The sequence below is a fragment of the Cyprinus carpio genome, chromosome A25, assembly GCF_018340385.1.
Source record: "Cyprinus carpio isolate SPL01 chromosome A25, ASM1834038v1, whole genome shotgun sequence".
In the NCBI taxonomy this organism is placed as follows: Eukaryota; Metazoa; Chordata; class Actinopteri; order Cypriniformes; family Cyprinidae; genus Cyprinus; species Cyprinus carpio.
The window spans coordinates 6,431,662-6,455,793 of NC_056596.1; the positions used below are offsets into that span (position 1 = coordinate 6,431,662).

Consider the following 24,132-nt stretch of genomic DNA (forward strand, 5'->3'; position numbering starts at 1 on the left):
AAAAATTGACAGCCAATCAGAGCCAAGACTTGAAAGAGCTTCCGCGTTTAAAGAGACAGACAACATAACAGCAGCACACATTATAGTAAACAGAAAATTATTGTGCTTACTAATATAGTTGCAATTATAGTTATTGTCCATGGTGTGAATAGACCTTTACTTTTTTTTTTTTTAACAGTGTTTATACACACACACACACACACACACACACACACACACACACACACACACACACACACACACATATATATATATATATATAGTTTTTTACATCCCTGTGAATGTGCTTTCATCCATACAACAATAATGCTCCAATAATAATAACAACAATAAGATAGAAAAATACAAAATAATAATAATAATGTGCTGCCATGTGGCCATTTTCTGCGATTGATACCAGTCTATTCAGTGGCACAGAGCCATGGTGATCAAGCCGTATGCCACTGAGATTAGTTTAGAGTTAATAAGAGCTATCAGGAGGGGTAATTTACCTCTCTAATGGCTTGGGCCCTCTGAAAGGGCATGATATCTGCTATGCCTGTGTGCGGCTTTGGCAGTCTTCCTGCTGCCTGCTTGGCTCTCCTCAACTCTGGCCTTATCAAAGGGAAAAACTGTCACTCCAATAAACAAGGAATTTGCCCCCGCCGACCGAAACGCTTTGCTGCATAAGTGAGCGAGTGGCTCTTTTTATTTTTTTCCTCTCCCTGTCACAAAGAAATAGAATAGTCTAGGATCACAGTGATTTAGATTGGTTAATTTGCAAACAAGAGCGTGCAAATGGTGTGTATTTGTCTGTGTTTGGGAATCCTCTATTATGTGAGTCATATTTTTGTTTCATTTGTTGTGCTTTAGTGCCACAGCAAGTGTTAAATCAATACTTCACATATATTTTATCTTGTTTTAAGGAACTGTAGATATTTTTACTGGAGAACAAGACAGTAATGGTTGTTTTTTATTTTGTTTTGTGGTTTTTAGTTATTTTATATTTTGTTTTATTTTCTGTTGTTTGTTTTGGTTTTTATTGTTTTTATTTTATTTTATATTTTGGTATGTTTTTATTGCATTTTTGTTAGATTTTTTTTTTTTTTTTTTTTTTTTTCCACAGTTCTTAAAGGGGACACAACACACAAGAGTTTCTGCCGATCTCATGGTAATCTTGAGTACCTATAGAGTAGTATTGCATCCTTCATATCTCCAAAGAGTCTTTAAGTTTTATCAGATTTATAAAAGACACACAGCTTTACACTTCTCCCTGAAAACAGTCGAGCTCCTTGAGGCGTGCTGTGGGCAGATCTAAAGACTCAAAAGCATGTAAAGCTTTTGCATAGCAATCGTCTGCAAGCTGTGACATCGATTTAAATAAAACAGGAACAAAAACTTTATTAAATTAAATTAAATTCATTTATAAAACATTTGTCACCTAAATGCCAAGAACAATCAAACACACTTGCACAACTCTGTTGCTGCCCCCTGAGAGACAAACTGTTTCCTCAATGTTCGGTTCTTTGGGAAGCTGAACACGGTTATCTTTCCATCACAACCAAAAACAACCTTCTTTGGAGACATTGTTGATTTTGTGGTCTAAAAACAAAATGACAAATCCTTCTTGAGCAAGTTCTGTGCAGCTCTGCCGATGATTCAGCAACCCGAATGAAGCATGTTGATGGGCGTGCTCTTGCTCTGGAGAACTGCCTATACAAGGATTCCCGTCCAACTCGATTTTTGAAATGTCGATTTTTGAAATGGTGTAAATAAGTCAGAATGCATTAAATAGCATTAGACCCCCCCAAAAAAAACAAAAAAAAATAAAAAAATTAATTAAATTAACCTGGCCTGTTTTTTTTTTCCTCCCAAAAAAACGACTCCCAAAATTTTATGAGAATTAATTCTGTAAAAAATGTGAGAACCATGTGCAAATCTGAAATCCTAAACAGAGCACGTTCATGTGCATTCTGAATCATAAATGTCACAAAACATCATCTGAATGTTTTTCTGATGAACATCTAATGAATGTTTTAGTATTTGTAGTGAACATGTTGCATATGAGCAACTGATCTGAAGCTCTTCCACATAAAAAAACACATTTTTATTCATGTTATATCAGCATTTTATTTATTTTTGAATACAAAACAAAGTTAGATATGGTTATTTATTAGGATATTTATAGAATTTCACTAAATAATGCAATTTAACATTCTTAATGTAATTGCTTTGCTGTACTTACTTTGCAATTAGCTACATGCAAGCTTCCACTCTAAACACACAAGCGCAAGTGTTTTGAAATGACCGATCGCATCCTATGCATTTTACACATGTAACCCCTGGTTTGCCTCTAAATTATTGAATAGCAGTACCCAGAACACGTACTGAGCAGTTCTCCCTCGCTTTCGGCACCTCAGTGTTTCGTTGGCGGGTAAAAATGGTGCTGCGGTAAACATATATTTGTTTGTGGCTGCGGTATGGACATGTGTATGCTTTTGTGTTACTCTGTCACATAAAGGTCAGGTATGGGTAGGTGTTCCTGGTGTTGCTCGGTCATCATTCTCTTCCTTACACAGCTTCCCATTAATTTGGCTGCTTCCCCAGAGTGTGGCGAGATTCGTAAGTTATTAGTGCTGACGCTAACTCCCTTCTGACTCATCTGGCCTGCTGAGTTCACAATCAAGACTCACTTATCTACAGCGTCAAGGCTCGTACATGGGGGAGGGATAGAGAGAGAGAAAGAAGGGATGTCGGTATCACACAGGGTGAAAGATGCGTGACACCTTTTTCTCGCTTGATTTCTACATATACCCTGCGAGCCATGGTTGCTCTTAATGAATTGTCTCTAATGGAGATTATGTTGCAGTGAAACGGGGCTCAATTTCACTAGGCCGAGGTTGCAGTGTGAAGGGCTCCCGGGGATTTGGCGCCGCATGTTCTCAGGAGAAGTGTGCAGCGATCACACGCTAATAACATGCTCGAGCGAGCAGGTGTAGCTGCTTCTTGGAGAAATAATCTGCAATCGTTATGATAGGCATGATCAGACAGAAAACTGATCGTTGAAACAGGCAAGGTTAAAGACTTTATTTGGGCGAGAATCGATATGGTATGGAAGGAACAGCTTGAAATTATAACTGTTTTTATGTTATTAGACTGTTCATTTTATGACTGACTGCACTGATGCATGTCTTCACTGGGTTTCATTTTCAAAACACTGACAACCATTCATAGATTTTAAGTATATATATATATATGTGTGTGTGTGTGTGTGTGTGTGTGTGTGTGTGTGTGTGTGTGTGTACATATATATTCTAAATATATATCCAAAATATATATGTATATATTTATATTAGTGGTCACCAAGGTGTGTTTATTTATTTATTTAATATTATTATATTATGTTTTGCAATTTTTATTAATCTTTATATTGTCATTATTAGTTTGTTTTTCTAAGTCTTCTGACTTCTTTTTTATGTACTTTTTTTAAGCATTCTGAAATCATATGAACAAACTAAAGTTTAGGTTTTTTTTTTGTTGTTGTTGTTGTTGTTTTTTTTATATACCAAAAATCTTCCTAACGTCTCCTCTGAAATCATTTTACATTTAAGTTAATTGTTTCTTTATGTATCTTTTAATAAACATGCATCAAGGAAATATTAAGTAATTTAAAAAATGGACTAGGCCTAGAAAATTCATGGAAGTGACTGCCGGAAACTGACAGATGCTGTTATATAAATCTATTTATAAACCATTTTTAATTAAAATAGTAATTATAAGTGAATGTAGGCCATGTCAACTACTCACTAAAAACTAAATCATAAAAAGAGTAATGGAAAAATCATGGAATTTGATTGTCACAAAATGTTTGGAAACCATGAAACCTGCATGCATAATAATTCTAATAAAATTTTAAAATGAAGATAAAACCAGTTATATAAATTTAACAAAATAACAATATTTCAAAAAAAAATCCATATTATAAATTAAATCATAATGTGTCAAAGCAAACTTTATTTTATAAATTATAAATTATAAATTTTATAAAATATCCTTAGTTTTATAAATTATCCTTAGTTTATTTTCTGACATCTATTGTATGCAATAAATACATATGGATGCTTTGGTTTGTTTGATTGAAACATTAATTTTATGGAAACAAGAATAATGACGTGGATAAGCAAAATAAAGCTCCACAAGCTTCTTTGTTTTGGTTTCACTGGTGAGTGGAGCACTGAAGAAACATGGAAACACTGCAGATTTATTGATTTTGTTAACCTGCAGTAATCCACAGCTCATTGAACCACTGGGTCAGGACTTTGGGTTATTGCAGGGTTTTGTGTGCCTAGAAAAGCGTGAACGTTTCAATGCCTGCAGTATGTTTGTTTACTAGTGGCAGGAAATATTGTCTGGATTTCCATTAATGGTTGTTTCCGGAACAATGCATTATATGAGAGGAGAGTTTGTGCACAGCAGGAAGTGTGCAATAACATTGTGGTGTCAATGCAAATTCATTTTGGGACCTAACTCAATGCTGCATTTATCAAATTTTCAAAGGGCTACAACAGGCTGCAAAATTCCTGTTTTTATTTTGGTTTTGTGTTGTTTGTTTGCATTTTTGTGTGTGTGTTGTTGTTGTTGTTGATTTGTTTGTTGATTTTGTTTATTTTTTGTGTTTTTGTTTTTGTCTTGTGTTTTGTTGTTTTTTTTTGTTTTGTCTTGTCTTTTGTTTGCTTTTTGTTTTGTTTTGTTTGCTGTGTTTTTGCCTTGTTTTCTTGTTTGCTCTGTTTTTTGCTTTTATTTAGGTTTTTTTGTGTTGTTTGTTTTGCATTGTTTTTTGTTTGCTTTTTTGTTTTAATTTTTAATTTTTGTTTGTTTTGCATTGTTTTATTTGTTTTTGTCATTTGTTTTGTTTTCTTTCTTCTTGTCTAATGTTTAGCTTGACTTGTAGTTTACTGACATTTTGTGATTTAATTCAGTGTCATTCTTATATTGTCTTGTACAAGTGTTCACAGAGCAAATGTCTCCACTTACAAAACATCTCCAGAATTAAGAGACATGTCTGTGAATGTAGTTTGACAGCCCTAATCAGTCAGTCTGTCAATCATAAATCTCAACTGTCAATCTTGAATGTCTTCACTTCGCAGGGGTTGCAGACAGGGACGCGGGAGCTGGAGGAGATGGGAATGAAGTTCAGCCAGAGTCTTCTCACCCTCAGGAGTAACGCCATCCATTATAACAGCCGTCTGATTCACCACACATATGCCCTGTTAGACGTGGACGACAGGCTTCTCAACCACAAATCCAATAAGTGAGTTTTAAATGAATGTATTTTGACCACAGACACATTTAGGGCTTCAATACTCATCAAAAGAGAACAAAATAAGTTTTTCTCTAAATCAAAGGTTTAAATACTTCAACAGTCAATACTTTAACAGTCCTCTACTGGGTTTGCTTCAGATACAGATAATTCAGATTTGCAAATACCACAGTCTAATTAGACACATGGCCTTAAACAAAATGTTATTAACAAAGCATATTTGAATCATTTTCTGCTCCTTTTTAAGCAAGACATTAAAGCTTAGCATACTAACATACGCTTTTTGCTATTATGTGCACATTCATTGTATTATTTTATACAATGTCTACTTTTAAATGAATGTCAGTAGAGCATCAGTGTAAATCAATGGGAGATTAAACCGTTTTAGATTATTAAAAGTTTGTAAAAACTAAAAATACACAAATGTAAGGCTGTAGATGAAGTATATGAGGTCGTTTGGAGCTGAATTAATTGCAGAAATTTGTAATAAGATGTACTAGATTAGCGACTTTAGGTTTTGGGTAAATAGAATGCTGCATTAGAGACGTTATGCAGATTTTGCTTATTGCAGAATTGCTGTTGCCAAGGAAGGCAGCCATTTTACTTTGGCTTTTTAAATACGATCTCGAGCTGAGGTACGTGGACAGAGATTCATTCAGAGTGCATCAGCTGCCTTTCAAGTTTTCAATTTGCCACTAAAGGGGTTTCCTGGGAGCACTGCCACCTTCTCTGTTTTCCTTTCGTCTCTCCAACTCCTTTCTTCTCCACACACACTCTTTCTCTCCCCTCTCCCTCTTTTTTCCATTCCCCAGCATCCTCAAGTTAAAATTCACTTAGAGTCTTGGTCTCTGTCATGGAATGAAATGGACCAAAGCTGAGCTATTGATTTCTACGAAGTTCAATTAAATCCCTTTTGTGTGCGTTTTGAATTGTTACATCTTGTCCACACAGAGCGCTCAGTGTTCTGAGGAGATTATCCCACCCCTCTCTCTTCTCCAGGATTTCACAACGTTTCTATTGTTCCCCCTTCTTCTTCATATTACTGAAGAGAAATCGGTAAACTTGACTGGTCCTACCCAAGAGTATTGCATAACTGAATTATGCGCAACTGCAGAATGCTGTTTACGAGCCTTGTCTGATTCAGCTGAGCTCTTCTTAGATGGATGTAGAATGTAGCACATTTACTTTCATAGACAAATAAACATTTAGTATGAAGCAAGAACAACATATTGGATTGAAATAACTGCAACATTTTCACAAATCATGTAACATTTGGGTTCCATGACATCTGTACCATATTGCTGATTTTTTAGTAGATAGATAGATAGATAGATAGATAGATAGATAGATAGATAGATAGACATCTTTTCTGCTTTAAGATCTGTATTGATTTGATCAGTTTCTTTTGACAGCTAACACAGCAGATGACAATAGATGGATATCACTTTCCACTCAAAAGCAGTGACCAGCGGCTTCACAGCTCGAGTTGTATTATGCACTGCCTCACTCTCCTCTCCTTTCCACGCTGCTTTCATTGTGCTTTATATGAGTCAGTCCAGGACAGCCGGCTCTACTGACGCCATGCATCTAAAATCATCTCAGACAAAGTCACGCGGATGGTTAATTCACCTCAAGCCCCAGACACAAAAGAGAAGCAAGCACTTCAACAGCTGACAGGAAGCCCTTTTTGTTTGTGACTCCTCTGTGAGGGAAGCAAATTCACATTCATATGGATGCTATTTTTCTGCCCAACACATTTGGTTATGCACTTCCGAATGAAAAGTAGCCGACAGAATGCTCAATACCTGCTAGATGTGAAATAAAGCCCGACGGCTCACAGGAACACTCCAGCTTTCTTCTTATTGAGGTCTATCATATCTTTTGTGTCAAAAATCCACAGAATTGATTTTCTAATAATAAAGCATGACTTTTTTGAATAGGTTCCATGATGGGCTTCTATCAAAGGCCATGCGTCGAAATGAAAAGGTTTAATTTTTGCATCTGACCCCAATTTTAGTCTCTTCAGAAACGTTTTCTGATGACGTCACTTAACAGCAAGTGTTTTCTTACCTATTGAACTAAAGACGGCCAAATGCCGCTTTTGATGCCGGACCCCTCAGAAAATAACAAGCTCCTTATCATGACATCTTACATTACAGCTTGACACATTTGTTGGATTCTTTCATTACGCAGTTTGGAAATGAGTCCCCGCGGTATGTTTTGTCTCGCTCTGTAATTCCTCCCGAGCTTGATTTCTTTTCTTCCCTCACATCAGAACGATTCGCCAAAGATTTGAAGTTGAAAGCTTAGTAAACCATGAAACATATTGGATTGTGAGACACAAAGGAGATCTTTAGAAGTGTAAACAAACATACAAACGGGCAAGAGCAACAACAAATAACACTAAATAATATGAAATGCAATTGATTATTATAATTCTAAATATTTCCTCAACGATTCCAACCCAATTTACATGCCAGTTGGTTCTTTTCATCCGTTTACAATTGTCCTCAGATTCACCCAGCACCTCCAGCTATTCCAACAAAGAGAATTGAGCCGACTTGTGAAACTTATTCCATCAAAAGTTACCACAAACTACATTAACTTGTTAATCCACTCTGAAATGACGGTCGCCCTTCAGGAAACTGAGGAAGGTTGAACCTGCCAGTTTGCTTGCTTCATTTCAATTTATTTAGACCATTTATGAAGTCTTTAGAGAGAAATAGACATGCATTAGGCTGCTTTCCAAGGCAGTCTTAAACCTTTTATTTGTCTGAGAGAGAGAGCAGGTTTTTGAATTTAAATATTAGAAATTATTAACTTATTACATTTATGTATTTAGCAGAAGCTTTTATCCAAAGTGACTTACAGTGCATTCAGGCTATAATTTTTTTTTGGGAACTGAACTTACAACCTTTTACGTGGGCCTGGAACACAACATCATACACCAACAAACCAAAAGCTCTACCAAAAATCCACAGGAACACTATTCACTAAGTCAAGTCACCTTTATTTATATAGTGCTTCATACAATACGGATTGTTTCAAAGCAGTGTTGAATAGGAACATATGTCGATAATGTAGGAGGACTATAGTAAACAGTCAATTTTCAATTAAAGTCAGATCATTGTTGATTTAGTGATGTCATCATCCAGCTCAGTTCAGTTCTCTATAAATAGTGTCTGTGCAATCAAGCTGACAATATTGCCAAAAAGTAATTGTCCCCAACTAAGCCAAAGGTGACAGTGGCAAGGAATCAAAGCTCTATCAGTAAAAACCATGGGAGAAACCAGGCTCAGTCGGGGGGCCAGTTCTCCTCTGGGCTCCTCGTGGTCTTTTGCCGATGGCTGTCTAGTTGACGAGGTCTTCGCAGGGGATCTGTCTCTAGTGCTCTTCTAGTTGACATGATCTCCGCTGACATTCAGGGCTGTAGAGGTCGTCTCTAGGTGCTAATCCACCATCTGGTCTGGATACTGACTGGATCTGGGTGGCTACGGTGACTTTGGAATAAGAATGAAACAGACGAATATTAGCATAGGTGCCATTGTTCTTACAATGAGGCAAGTACATCGGGGATTATGGGAAGTGTTCCCAGTTCCAGTTGACCTAATTAATGCAGCCTAACAATCCTTTAACAGATTTGAATTAAAGAAATGTGATGGTGTGTTATGTGTATGGCAGGTTAAAGAGATTGGTCTTTAATCTAGATTTAAACTGATGGATTCTGTCTGCCTCCCGAACAAGTAGGTATATTGTTCCAGAGTTTGGGAGCTAAATAGGAAAAGGATCTGGCAAACGCAGGTGATTTTGATATTCTAGGTATAATCAAATGGCCAAAGTTCTGAGATCACAGCAGATGTGAAGGATTATAATGCGATAAGAGCTTGTTCAAGTACTGAGGAGCTAAACCATTCAGGGCTTCAGTAATTAGCAAGATTTTAAAATGTATAGTTTGTTCAATAGGTAGCCAGCACAGTGTTGACAGAACCGGGATAATATGATCATACTTTCTGGTTCTGGTAAGAACTCTAGCTGCTGCATTTTGAACCAGCTGGAGTTTGTTTATCAAGTAATTAACACCTCTGTTTCTTTCTTTCTTTCTTTCTTTCAGAATTTAGAAGAAGGAAATTACTAGTCATCCAGTTTATATATACATTATGTTAGTTTTGCGAATTGGTATGTTTCGTCTGGCTACAAAGAAATATAGAACTGAGTCTCAGGCCACAAAGAAATATAGAGCTGAGTCTCTTCAGCATAACAGTGAAAGCTAACACCATGTTTCCTGATGATATCTCCCTAGGGTAGCATGTAAAGTGTAAAAAGCTAACTACCAATTACCCATCCTTTACTCAATACATAACTCACAAGCAAGCGATATGGTAACTCTTTATTCAAAAACATAAAAGTGGTTCTTATAGCTCTCAAGGCAGCAAAATTTCTTACATAATTTAATCTAATTCTTAGTTTATGTGATAAATCTACATTTTAGTTCCTTTATTTATCCAAGGAATGACATCAACAGAATTAATATTTTAAATATTCCACCAAAATCACTGAACCGATCGACCGTAGGGAACCTGCACTAATTGTTCTGTACCTCTGAAAGTTTTCCAGAACTTCATATTGCTCAGTTGTTCAGTTGCACGTTTAATTATTAATGCACAATTAGACAGACTCTCCAAAAGAATCATTATAAGCATACTTAAAATTCAGAGCTGCTGTTCCCTGTGTAACCGTCCCCACATGAACAGGGTTGATAGCAGGATGTGTTGTAAAATGAAACTGCCTCTGCACATCTTTTACTAGCATGCGTTCAGACACAGAGGCAGAGGACAGTGGAGAAGATAAGAGCTTGAAAAGTGGGCTGCAAACAGCTTCTGAGTGGCGTTGATTTTAATGCCTTCTAGGAGATATTTGCTGGCAGATCTCTTATGAGGTGTCTGTAATAGTTTGTGAGAGCACACTCTGTAAACAAGAGCTGTGTATCCTTGTGCGGCGATGGACGTCTCCCAGGAGAGAGCTGATTGAATCGATGTCCCCTGCTGTCACACAGACATGCACACTCCCTCTCCCAACATGCGGCACGCAGCTTGCCCTTCTAATCTGCAAATGAAATTATTTCTGGAACTTTGGACTAGAATTTTTGAACTAATTTTTTTCAGGAGCTAGACATTTTGTTAAGGCTAGAAGGATCATAGTGCATTTTCTTTAAAAGAATGCATGCCAAAACCTGTTGTTTGCAAATGGCAAAAAAAAAAAAAAGTAATATAATAATAATAATCATAATAATAATAATAATTATTATTATTATTACCTTTTAAATATTATATTTTTAACATTAAATAATTAAATATTAAAATAATGTATTTCTTAAAACTTTAATTTAAATATTAGTGTATATTGTAGCAAATTTATTGAAATATCATAATACGTACTATGGTAAATTATTTATTAGTAAATTAAATTTAAAGAATTAGTTTAGCTATTTTGAATAAGCTTAAATCTGGACCATCATGGCTTTTGCTTATGCCAATATTAATCATCATCATTAAAAAAATATTAAATATCATAAGTTGTTAAATAATAGAAAATAAATGTATAATTACAAGTATTACAATAATTTATTTAAATTTAAATGTAAATATTAGTGTATAATACAATAGTAAATTTATTACAATATTATTTAAATATGTAGTATATTATTTATTAGTTTAGTACGTTTAAGTAATAAATATGAAATAAATCAATTAACAAACATAATAATTCTTCATCATTTTTTTAATAACTAATAACAACAAACATTATTATAATATTATAATAATTATATTTTCTTTTATATAATATACAATTCAAAATTAAATTGCCATATCATTTAATTTATTATTGTATTATTATAGTAAATGGAATATAATATTATAATATAAAGTATATTATTCATTATTATAATAGTAAATCAAAAGAGGATATGAAATCTTCTTGACTGGCATTATGCACCTGTCAGTTGTTAGTCACAGTGTCAGAATTTTTGTAAAAATCATTACAATTCAGAGAAAAGTACAATTTAAGACTTATCCATACTTACTGCCACCTCATAAGTAGTTAATGGATGTGAAACTGTAATCCATTCTTAAGAAGTTTGATATATTATTTTATTTATATAGTTATTTTTTGGACCAGGTCTTCACCAGGGGATTTGAGAAGCAATTACTTGCCATGTGGTTGTGCAGCACACCTCACTCTAGATATACTTAACTTGTTTCTTAAGAGTAATTAAATCATGGTCTGCATTCAAAGCAGATAAACTAGCAGCAATGCCATTAACATGAAGCATCTTATTACCTCTTTATACTCTTTCTAAACTGCATTATAGTAGATGATATGAGTTTAATTTAGAGACTGACAATGATGTCTATTTTTGTCACAATGTCAAGAAAAACTTAATGCACATGATTATTATGATAAAGTTCAGCAAGTTGGACAAAAATTAATTAGTTTTTTCAGTTCTGATGTTAGTCATTAAGATTTTATGTTGTTCAACAACTATATTTTTTCATGATAATAATTACTCAAGATAGAATTGGATGCAAAACAGTGATTTACATTTACTCTAAATGGAATTAAAATAAGAGGAAAAAAACAAGCAATTTCACACAAGGAAAACAACATAAGCTATGTTTTTTAACATATTAAAATGTTTTTAATTCTTGAATAATTAAAAATGTGTGTGTGTGTGTGTGTGTGTGTGTGTGTGTGTGTGTGTGTGTGTGTGTGTGTGTGTGTGTGTGTGTGTGTGTGTATAATTTACATGTATTAATATGTAATATGTTTACTGTATTTGTATTTACATTTATGTATTTACATGTTTTTAATTCTTGAATAATTAAAAAGTGTGCGTGTGTGTGTGTGTGTGTGTGTGTGTGTGTGTGTGTGTGTGTGTGTGTGTGTGTGTGTGTGTGTGTGAGTATAAATATATGTGTGTGTGTATAATTTGAATATATTAATAATGTAATATGTTTACTGTATTTACATTTATATATTCAGTGTCTTCTGTAACTATATATTTAAACAGTATATAATTATGTAATCAGGTTTACATTTATATATTAAGGCTTAGAAACTACTAACTTGAATTGGATTCATAAATATTTGTATATGTAGCTGGATTTTATAATAGAATTTCCTTGTGAAAGCACAGGTAGTGTTAACAAACTTTTGATGGTGGCATCAAAGTTTGGTTGGAATACACACAAACTGAACTTGCTGAAACCGAAATTGGTCAAATCAACTTTATGGCACAAAGCGACGTGCATGAATATAGTGATTTGAATGCATCTTGAGCTTGTGTCAGAACAGCAGCTTCATGTATGAATGAGCTGGCCGGTTTGTTTCATTGCTTTTGCTCTTTGATTTGAATAGAGCAGAAATGTGAAAAACATTTTTTCCAATTTTTTTTTTTTCTTTTTTTTTTGTCTCTCTCCCTCACTGATAAATTAGGCTCTTAAAATTCAAGCTGCTAAGACCCTTTATCAAAGCCGCGAGGGGAGAATTCTAATGACCCGTGGATTGTTTTTGGTCAGGAGGTGATGGAGGGAGGAGATCGGCCCTCGTCTCTCACACTTCCATTGTGTTTTGATTGTTGATTCTGATTGTGCTGGAATCTGTCGATTGGATGATTGGAAGATAATCCAATTGAGACTGCACATAATTACAAAACTGACAAAAGGTTTTACTGCTCTTGTACAAACACAATAGACAAACCACGGGAGACTAAATGAGCAAATGACTTATGTAAATGAAATATTTGTGGTTGAATTACAAAACAAAATTTAGGACTGACAATGTTCTTTTGAATTTTGTTCATCAAAAAATCCTGAAAAAAATGTATACCATGGTTTCCACAAAGATGTTATGCAGTGCTGTTTTCAATATTAATACTACTACTACTACTACTAATAATAAAAATAATATTAATAATCAGCATACTATAATGATTTCTGAAGGATCATGAAGGAATATGCTTTCCTAATGATATCTACAGTAAGTCACAGTTTGTCCGTTGATCACTCTTGACAAGATCTGCCATTGGCTTTGAATTGTAAATGCAAAACATGCTGAAAACAGCATGAATGCTAAGGCATATGTGTAACTCGGTGAGTTTAGTCAAGGTATTGACAATAAGCATTGTGCTGCTTTTTGCAGATTATAACCCTTAAATAACCTCTTAAATGCTTGTTTGGAAATCATACTCTCAGCAGACATATACTGCCTGTCAGAATAATAATGCAATCAAATGTCTGCATTCACAATGTGTATGTAGATTGTAGGGTCAGTTTTTCTATCGGTTTGTTTTGTGTACCACAGAAAAAAAAGAAAAAAAGAAAAAAAAAGTCTTTACCACATTTCTGTTCTTATATTCAACAGTATGTGGCACAGGCCTTGTAAATATTTGCATAATACTTGAATGAATGATGTATATTTTTAGCAACTACCCAAAGTGGAGTTCAAACTCTTTCTGCTAGCACTCTGGCGAGATGACAAATGGAGACTGGCTAGTGTTTCATAAGCACGCGTACCAATTTAGCCGAGCCCACAGAGACTTCTGTAGATCATTAAACCAAAATAGCGGATTTGTCGAGCTGCTTCCCGCGTCAAAGAAACTACTCCCAGCATTTGGAGTTGATAATAGCACAATTCAGATATTTAAGTCTCTGAACCATCAAACCTATAGCAAAACATAAGACAGGTGTTATTTCTGCTGGGTAAACACACACTGGAGGAGGGAAGGAAAATTAGGGCAGAACATTTTTTTTTTTTTTATCTTTACATCAAACAAATGCTTGACAAGTCAAACAGTGGAAACATTTTATATATTGTAAGCTTTTTTATTTCCCAAGAAAAGAATTATAAAACTTAAGAGTAATTTAACTAATGTTATATTTTTGTTTTTTGATAATGTTGTATTTTGAGAGAGTTGCAATAGAAGATTAAACTGTTGCAGACATATTTGGCTCATCAACACTTCTGTCAGCCATGTTGAATTTATGGTGTGATATACTGTATATATAAAATATAATGACACATAAAGGGATGATCATAAAGAAAATATTGGGTTTGACATCACACCCTAAATGCTTCAATATAGCAGATAAGAGCTTCACACTGTAATGATCACCATATATCATATAACATTTTGTAGACTTTTCCCCCCTTCATTTAAAATGTTAAATGTTCTTGCACCTTTTATTTTTTACTTTAATTACCATTTTAATTTACCAGTTGTGAAATTAAGACTTTTACATTATATATATATATATATATATATATATATATATATATATATATATATATATATATATATATATATATATATTATACACACACACACACACACACACACACACACACACACACACACACACACACACACACATATATATATATATATATTATTATTTTGTAATATATATTTATATTTATTTTTAAAGAGGCTATTTTCTTTGTATATGAAATTAATTCTAATGCTTCACCGTGATGCTGACTATTGAATATGTTTTTATATATAAATATGGGTGGACGTATGGTATGTATGAAACAATATTTTTGATATCATAACAATGGTAATTTCTGAATGTCATTTTTGTTTTCAGCTTTGTTTTCATAATCGGTCTGGGTGTCCTTTTTTGAGTTTTGTATTGTTTAATTATGATTACAGTATATCAAATATTTTATTTCTACAGAGCAAAGAAAGCCTTGTTTGGTCTCCTCTTCTGCTTCTGAGGATAGTGAAATCAAGGCGTCTTTGTCTGGATGTTTGGCATGCTCCAGTAAGCCCCTGCTGGTAGACATCGGAAGCATTTATAGAAGAAAGTGCTATAGCTAATAGGATTTCCTTTCACAACTATGTGGAGTGGTCAACCGCAAACCTTGAGACTGTCTGTATATATATCCCCAGAGTGCCTGTGTTCAGTCTCCAGCCACAGCAGCATAATCCTCCTGATAGTCATTGATTGTCTTCCATCCATACAGTGAATTACAAGTGATCTTGGAGTAATTGAAATAGCAGGTGACTGTTCTGGAAACCTGCAGCAAATTAGCCACACAGGACTCTCAGCTTTCCCTAAGACACCATTGACTTTAGGGAATTGAATTATAGATTTCATTCTTTCTCTTTCCGTTTTGTTCTTTCTCTAGAGGAGACCGGGATAGTTGTCATATAAAAAAAAATAAATAAAAAAAAAAAAAAAATTAATACAAAATAATTACAAAAACTAATCGAATATATGTAATTCTAAAAGAACACTATGGACATTGGATCATTTCTATTGGACATTAAAGGGATAGTTCAACCAGAAATGAAAATTGTCACCATTTACTCACCCTCAAGTTGTCAATCAGTTGACGGTAGCCATTACCTTTCATAGCATGGAAAAAAATACTGTTGAATGCCTACCTTCAAATGTTTGGTTAGTTATCAATATTATGTAAGGGATAATGTACATCGCTTCGCGTCGGGATCCTGATCACCCTGTCAGGATTTATTCTGCGAGAACAACTGGTTGGATGTACATTATCCCGCTTATTACACGGCTACTTGCCACATAAGTAAATAATTAGATGCAAAATATTGATTTGAGTTGAAATATTTGAACGCAAAGCTTCCGTGAAGACAGCAGTTGCGAGCAAGCTGCAAATTCAAACTAAACGGACATTTAAGGGAAACGGTGCAGGCAAACCACGTATTACACAACATTTCACCACAAAATAAGGCAATAAAAGAATTAAGATGAAAATGTTTTAAAACATAACCAGTTTGTTAGTTCTCTTATAATCCATTACAGCTTACAAAACAATCGTAGCAAAATGGCAGCAGCTGCGTTTGTATGAAACGAGAGCGAGTCCGCGATACCAGGATGACATAATTAAACAATTGTACACCATTTTGAATCAAGTTTTAATATTTTATTGGCTAAACAAACGCAAAGCTTCCACCAAGAAAAATAGTTCAAGCAAGAGTACAGCGTCTACTGCTGTTACCCGGATGAGCCTGTGTTATTAGCTTTTACAGGTTGTTATCCAGGGATAACATACCTCGGAATTTTACAACTGACCAATCAGAATCAAGTATTCCACAGAGCCGTGTAATAATCAAAAATATCTGTGGGTATATAAATTATGTAAATGAGTAAATGAAATCAGAATTTTCATTTTTTGATGTACTATCCATTTAAAGGGTTAGTTCAGCCAAAAATAAAAATTATGCCATAATTACGCAAAACTGAAGTTGAGCAACTGATGTCACATAAATTGATTTACTGATGTATTTACTACATTTCTGGACCTGGGAACATTTCAATTACGTTGCTGTCTATGGAGGGTCAGATAGCTCTCTGATTTAATCAAAAATATCTTAATTTGTGTTCCGAAGATGTACAAAGGTCTTATGGGTTTGGAACAACATGAGGGTGAGTAATTATAACATAATTTTTATTTTTGGCTGAACTAACCCTTTAAGGTATGTGTATACAGAAATTGAATTCACCTACCCTAATAAACATGGAGTATGACTACTAGCCCCAGTCTCTCCTATATCTATCTCACATTCTGCTTCGCCTGTTGTCTTATGATCTTTGGAGATGTGTGATATTGTGTTTTTATGACTGAGTGCTGATAAGCCAACCTGCTGACTGGCACAAAGATGCATGGACTCCCAATGGCCAAGCGGCACAGAAATGAACAGCTCTCGCTCTCAGCGGCCACTTAAAGTAATTGAAAGCAGCCCTGCATAAGTACACAAAGTCTTTGCTTTCAGAGAATGAAGCTCATCAAGTCAGAAACCTGCATCATTGTTGAGCAGCTACAAACAGTACTGTAGGTCATGGTGGTGTTACTTAAACAGATGAAGGTGCCCTGCTTCCTCGAAACTGATCATTACGAGTACATTCTGTTCTGACATTAAAACATTACTGATGCATCTATGCAGTAACTCTATGGAAGCTGATATTGATTTTGTCCTTTCTGCAGTATTATAGTGCGTCTCCAGAGCTCACATGATACATCTTAATGAAAAATTGCTATTATTAGTATTATTATTATTATTTACATGGCACTAAAATGCTGTCGTAAAAAACAGTACTTTAGATTTACATAAACTAATCATTTTGATTAGCTTTGCCTGGCAAGAATAGATATTTTCTTTTCTTTATTTTTTATATTTGAGTTCATTTTCTTATTTCAGTTCAGTGTGATTATTTGTTCTGTTTTCTTTATTTTGTTTTATTTTTCTTTATTTTATATTTTATTTCTTATTATTTGTTTTAATCCTTTTTATTTATTTTTTTTATTTTGTGTTTGTGTACCTTTGTGTTTTGTTTTTCAAAACATTTGATTACTCTGTTTAACATCCTTTTAAAAGACCTGTTCAAATACTCAAAAGGCTGCTTTAAAGGGTTAGTTCACCCAAAAATGAAAATTAGCCACATAAATTACTCACCCTCAAGTCATCCTAGGTTTATATGACTTTCTTCTTTCAGATGAATCCAGTCGGAGTTATATTAAAAATCGCCTTTGATCTTTCAAGCAGTTTCATGGCACTTAGCGTGTGTTACAGTGCATCAGTCGAAAAGAAGTGAAATAAAAAGTGCCCATCCTTAATAAAAAGTGTCTCACACAGCTCCGGGGGGTGAACAAAGTCCTCCTGTAGCGAATCGATGTTTTTTTGTAAGAAAAATAATATGTATTTAATAATATTTAATAATAATCAATATAATCTAGCTTGTGCTCACTTTTGTACATGGAAGCAGTTCTGGGAGGATGCCATATGAAGTTGGGTTTGGGCATGCGCCGCTCAGAAGTGACGAACGCGAAAGCGCAGGGGATAGATCAAAACAAAACAACGGTCAAGAATTAGAAGTACAAAACGAGGATTTGTAAAGAAGAATGTCAGAGGATTTTGATATAAACCAAGAGGATACTGGTTTTCCTTTGCTAAAGTAATGAAACTTTGCTTCCTTTGCTCCTGTTAACAAACGTTGGCTTTCACGAGACTCACTGGTGCATGTGCAGCGCTGACCTCATAAGTCATCCGCCCGGAACTGCTTCCGTCTACAACTGTTGGCGCAAGCTACATTAAAGTGATTATTATGTTTTGAATATGGATATTTTTCTTACAAAAACACATTGATTCGCTACAGGAGGACTTTGTTCACCCCCCGGAGCCATGTGAGACACTTTTTATTAAGGATGGGTGCTTTTTATTTCACTTCTTTTGGACTGAAGCACTGCAACACCCGCTGACTGCCATTAAACAGCTTGAAAGATAAAAAAGACAATTTTTATATAACTCCAACTGGATTCGTCTGAAAGAAGAAAGTTACATACACCTAGGATGCCTTGAGGGTGAGTAATTTATGGGCTAATTTTCATTTTTGGGTGAACTAACCCTTTAAACTCAGTCACGTGGTCTATATATTCAAATCATCTCCCCTTACAATCGACAGGTGCTGCAACCACAAAACAGTAATATCCCTGCTTGTTATGTGTCCCGCACTGAATTTGAACACCCAGTAACAGCCAAAAGAAAAGACAAGTAACTCACACCTGTTGCCGCAGTGACAACCACATAACAAATTGGTTCATTTTGCGAGTGGAGAGGACGTGATTTGTTTGTGAAAGGGACGTGTCTCCTGCGTCTCATGAGACTTCTCCCACACGCTCTCTCTTTCAACCAAAGCGTCATCTCATCTTTCCTATATAATGAAGAGGGAAAAATACAATGTTGTTCTTCACATTGTGGCACACCAGATGTTATTTTTTCCCTTTAATTTCCACCCAGGGCAGAGAAAATGATAAACAGACTCACATGTGCGCACACACACACACACTACTGGTGAGGAGGGGCGAATCGGATTGCTCGTCACATCCACGTTCTCCATTAATCCCACTGTCAATCAAAATATCACAGTAAACTCAATTTACTTCTACCTTCAACCAAACCAGCAGCAGAGACAGAGCTAGCAGTATCCCTTTGGCAGATCCAGCAGTGGAGACAGAGCAATGCGTTTCCGTTCAAATTAATTTCACTCCACGGTGATGAAGTGATGACAGAGCACTTCATTGAACTTTCATTCAGCATTTTTTTTTTCAGATGCATTGCTGCAGTATTTTAGTATTTTTATTTATTAGTATTTTTTTAAGATTTTGAATTAATTTTTATTTTCAGTTTTCATTTTATTTTTACTAATTTCATGTGCTTTTGTCATGTGTATTCAGTTTTTTTATTTAGCTTTTAATTTTTATATATTTTTTTAGTTGTCACTTTATTGAATTTTGTAATTTTATGTGCTTTTCTGTTTTTAATAAGATTGTTTTTTTTAAATGTCTGAATTTTTTTTTTCTAATTTTAATTAGCTTTTTATCTAATATTTATATTTAATTTTATTTCAGCTGTAATAATCTTTTTGCTTAATCATAACAACATTGTGTTTGTTTCAACAGTTGTTTTGAGGATGATGAACCACCCTGCATGGAGGAGATTGAATATTCATCCTGCAGTGACCCATTTGGTGCCAACGAACTGGACACAGAGGTGAACGGTAACACATCCAGTGAGGAAGAGGATGAAGAAGATGCAGATATCTGTAGGAATGGGAGGCAGCGTAATGACAGGAAGTCCCATCTCGTTTCTCACTACTTCAAACAGGACGCCCTGGAGACTCTGACAATCGAGGGTGGACAGTGTAACGGCATTGACATCAGTAATGGGGGATGAACGGCATTGCCAGTACGCATTCGCTGTAATGGGATACACGCGTTACATTAAGGCCTCTTTCGTTTGTCTCACTACCAGCTATTCTGTCTCCACTACCAAAACATTTAGCTCTGACATTTGGACAGTGTCGGCAAACAAACTACCGCATAAATCTGCACTTGAACAAAACATTTAGCATTTAGTCAAAGAAACTAAAGACATGCAGACCTGCAGAACATTTACTAGTCCCACCTGTGCTCCCTGATATAAACTATTTGAATATGTATTTCCCGCATAAATCTGCACTTGAAGAGTAATTCACTGTTGCATAATCCTAATGGCGTGATGAGCTCATGCTTTGGTCTCTGCAGTGGGTTGGTTTACGAATCGCTCTTATTCTAAACTAGAGGCCGGTAGCTTGCTGACAAAAGTACTCTGCTGTCTAACTGGTCTTCCACTGAAACTCGAAAGTAAACACTTGATATTGTTAGATAGCACTGCATATAAAGTTTACCTTTAATATGTATTTATTATCTTAGATTGTGAAAATCAGTTATCATGTATGTTTTTATGGTTATTAGTTCCGAAGTGATACATGTATGTTACTGTGTCACTTAGTTTCATGTATATAAACAGTATATATATATATATATATATATATATATATATATATATATATATATATATATATATATATATATATATATATATATATATATATATATATATCATATATATATATATATATATTCAAAGCACTGAAACAGTATAAAGAGACACCTAATTAAATTAAAGGAAAATACTGTCAGATCAGTGTTGTTTGCCCTCCCATCCTCCGATCTTCCCATCTTATCCAATTTAAGCAGACATTGGGGTTTCTGTGAAGAAATTTGTTTTACAAAAGCCAGCCTTTGAGCCAGATTTCATCCAAATTCTCCCCAGAATGTTTTGAATAATGAGTTCCGTCATCTCCGCTCAATTGGATCCACACAACCTTTGGTTTGGACCGAAGCTAAAAAGACTAACTCATGTCAGTCCATGTTCATATTAAGGAGCCAATAGAAGCCTGCAATTAGATAGCTCAAAGGAAATTGTGCCATTGCGGAGTAAATCTGCAGTTTCATCTTCGGTCTGTCAGACAGAAGTTTGATAATCAACAATATTATTGTATTTCCATAAATGTTTGTTTGTTTTATGAATATAGCCATGCTATGAATATAATCATGGCTAAAGGTTGTTGTTAAGTGCGACATGTAGCATTGGCCTGCAATCCTTTCAGTCAAGACTGTATTACTAATATATCACAACCCTGAGTATCCTATAGCTGCAAGCAGAATCAATTAAATCTGTGTGTGTGGGTGTATACACTGTATTACAGTTTATACTCATTGTATTTACTGTAGCTACAAAATATTAAGAAATTATTATGATAAGAAACATTCTTTCAGATGAATTGTCGTTGTATATATATATATATATATATATATATATATATATATATATATATATATATATATATATATATATATATATATATCTATATATATATTTATGAGCAATATCGCACTCGTAGCAGTGCAATATGCCTGTATATCAGCTCGGCTGTAAGTAACCACAGCGTGCTGATATATAGCCATATCACACTGCTACGAGTGCGATATTGCACTTATACAACAGTTTGACAGCACGAGTGTTTAAATGTATAAGAAATAACAACAGAGTGTCCCTCCTTAGAAAACCATCCTTTGTGCAAAACTACTTTCTTCCGCCACGGTTTGACCGTTTCACAGCTGAGCCCAAGCCTCCGTTACTAATTTGAAACTGTCATTTTACAAATAGTAACGAAGGAATGAGTTGCTTCATTAAAATTAGTTAAGATTTGCTTCTTGAAAAACCCATTTTATTACTGTAGTAACAGCTCATTGTAGAGTATTATGAGAGAGAGAGCTGGACTGAGGAGTGTGATTACCTGCATCTGATACAACATTCATTCTTCAGCTCAATTTCATATTCACAATAAAACATTAGTTTGAATGTCTGCTGAGGAAAGCAATATCTTTGTCGTACTACTCTTTCATCTGTTAAGGGTGATTTCTAATGACAGCGCTGCTCAGTGCATCTTACAATGTGTTGTTGAAAGTAAAAAAAACTTCCTTGTTTACAGCCCTGTTTCAATCTCTTTCAATATAAAAGTCTTTATGCCTACTCATTCATAAAAACAGTCTCTTGTTACCATCTAATGACGGGACAATGTAACTAAAATCACCATCACGAAAACACACCGTTTCTCAATACTAAATGCTATAATTAAATATTACTATTATTTATAAAAGAATATTTATTGAATAATAATATTTAACAAACAATAACAATCATCATTAAAGTTGCTAGGCAATTCAGTCAAAAGTAGGCTACATATAACGTGAAGAGATTTTGCCCTCAGCTAAAACTATTTGCTCTGGAACAAACAATAGATTAATGAGACCAAATACAGCATGTTTGATTTACCCAAATCGAATTATATCTCATGTTTAACCACTATAGAGACATCAGAGCCAGTGGCAAATTCCAGAAGATCTGGCTAAGCAGATGCAACTCAAATTTGTTCAAAAAGACCTTAATCCCTACCAAACACCTGGAGCAAACATCTCCCAAAAGCAATGCAAGAAATTTTCAAATAGACATTATCTTTATTAACAAACTGCATATTTGAAGTCTAAACGAGTACATCCTTGCCTAAAAACTCTTAAAACTACAATCTGTGACAAAAACAGTAATATTTTTAAAATAATAGTGGATTGGGTGACAGGCATAATCGCTGTGTTTTTCAATGAACAAAATGATGGCATTAATGAGAAGTCTAATTAAACAGTAAGCAATACACACACTTATGTCACCAATTTGTCACGTTAAAATCAAACTTCAGATGGGCTGGAAACATGATCTGTGTGTGTTTTTTAGTAAGCAATCAGCTTGTTGAAATCTCCACATCTGTGACCAGTGTTTACCAAATTCTGATGACTAATGCCACTGATGCGAGAGAAAATATAGTATATAGTAAATAAATTATATAGTGTCAATATTTTAAGGTATTAAGAAATCATTACTTTGCTAAATCTTTACATTTCAAAACAGCATTCTATTAGCTAAAAGCCTATTCAAATTATTATTATTATTAAAATAGTAAATGCATTTTATATAGCTACACTCACTATTTTATTAAGCTACCTTATTAAAAAAAAATACTACTTTACTAAATTATTACATTAAGAAAAAGTATTCTTTCAGATGATAGAATACAAGTTATCCAAAAAATAGAAATTATTATTATTATTATTATTATTATATAGTAAATACGTCATATAGTTATACTCATTATTTTATTAAACTTCATAATTAAGAAATTATGTAAATCATTACTTTAGGAAAAGGTGGGGGGCTTTTTCCCAGCTGAAAGCCTACTCAAATTATCCAAAATATGTTGTTGTTGTTGTTGTTGTTATTATTTAATAATTTCTTAATAATATAGCTTATTAATGCAGTAAGAAAATAGTGAGTGTACAGTATGTATAATGTATTTTTATTATAAAATAATAATAATGATACAAATAGTATAATATATAGCGTTTTATTAAACAAACATAAGCTAAAACAACCATAGTGAAGTTTATACACAGAGAAAAATCAGTAAACAGTGCTGCTACAACAACAAAATAATAACCAAGAAGGGTAAGTGCAGTGTGTTTCTCTGAATAAAGGCAGTATGGGTAATGACTCTATTTTCATTCTCCCTGTGTCATTCGGGGCTCAATCTAAGGGTAGGTAATGACTTGGCTGTGACCTCCAGCAACCCGCAGCAAACGGCATGCTGTCCTGTCCTGTAATCTCATTCCCATTTACAAAGAGATGGTCTAATTAGATCCTGGCAGGGTGGGCAACATACCTGAGCAGGGAGAGGTGGGCTGGTCTTCATTGGTATGCTGCAGACGCCGAACACGGGCACACACCACTGCATTTCTTAATTGTGTCTCTCTCCAGGTCTGTCTGCTGCTCGGCTCCAGCCACCGCAGACAGAGTGGAGAAATGT

The 24,132-nt window shown here is 34.5% G+C and overlaps 1 protein-coding gene across 1 annotated transcript in view; it reads left to right on the top strand.

Moving 5' to 3' along the window:
• Nucleotides 1-20,066, top strand: part of LOC122135674 (cytosolic carboxypeptidase 4-like) — a 139,755-nt gene extending 119,689 nt beyond the window's left edge. Inside the window, exons 23-24 of the mRNA XM_042715913.1 lie at nucleotides 5,127-5,290; nucleotides 19,793-20,066. Of these exons, the coding sequence (XP_042571847.1) occupies nucleotides 5,127-5,290; nucleotides 19,793-20,066 (438 nt within the window). The remainder of the gene's footprint in view (nucleotides 1-5,126; nucleotides 5,291-19,792) is intronic.
• The last annotated feature ends 4,066 nt before the right edge of the window (nucleotides 20,067-24,132 follow it).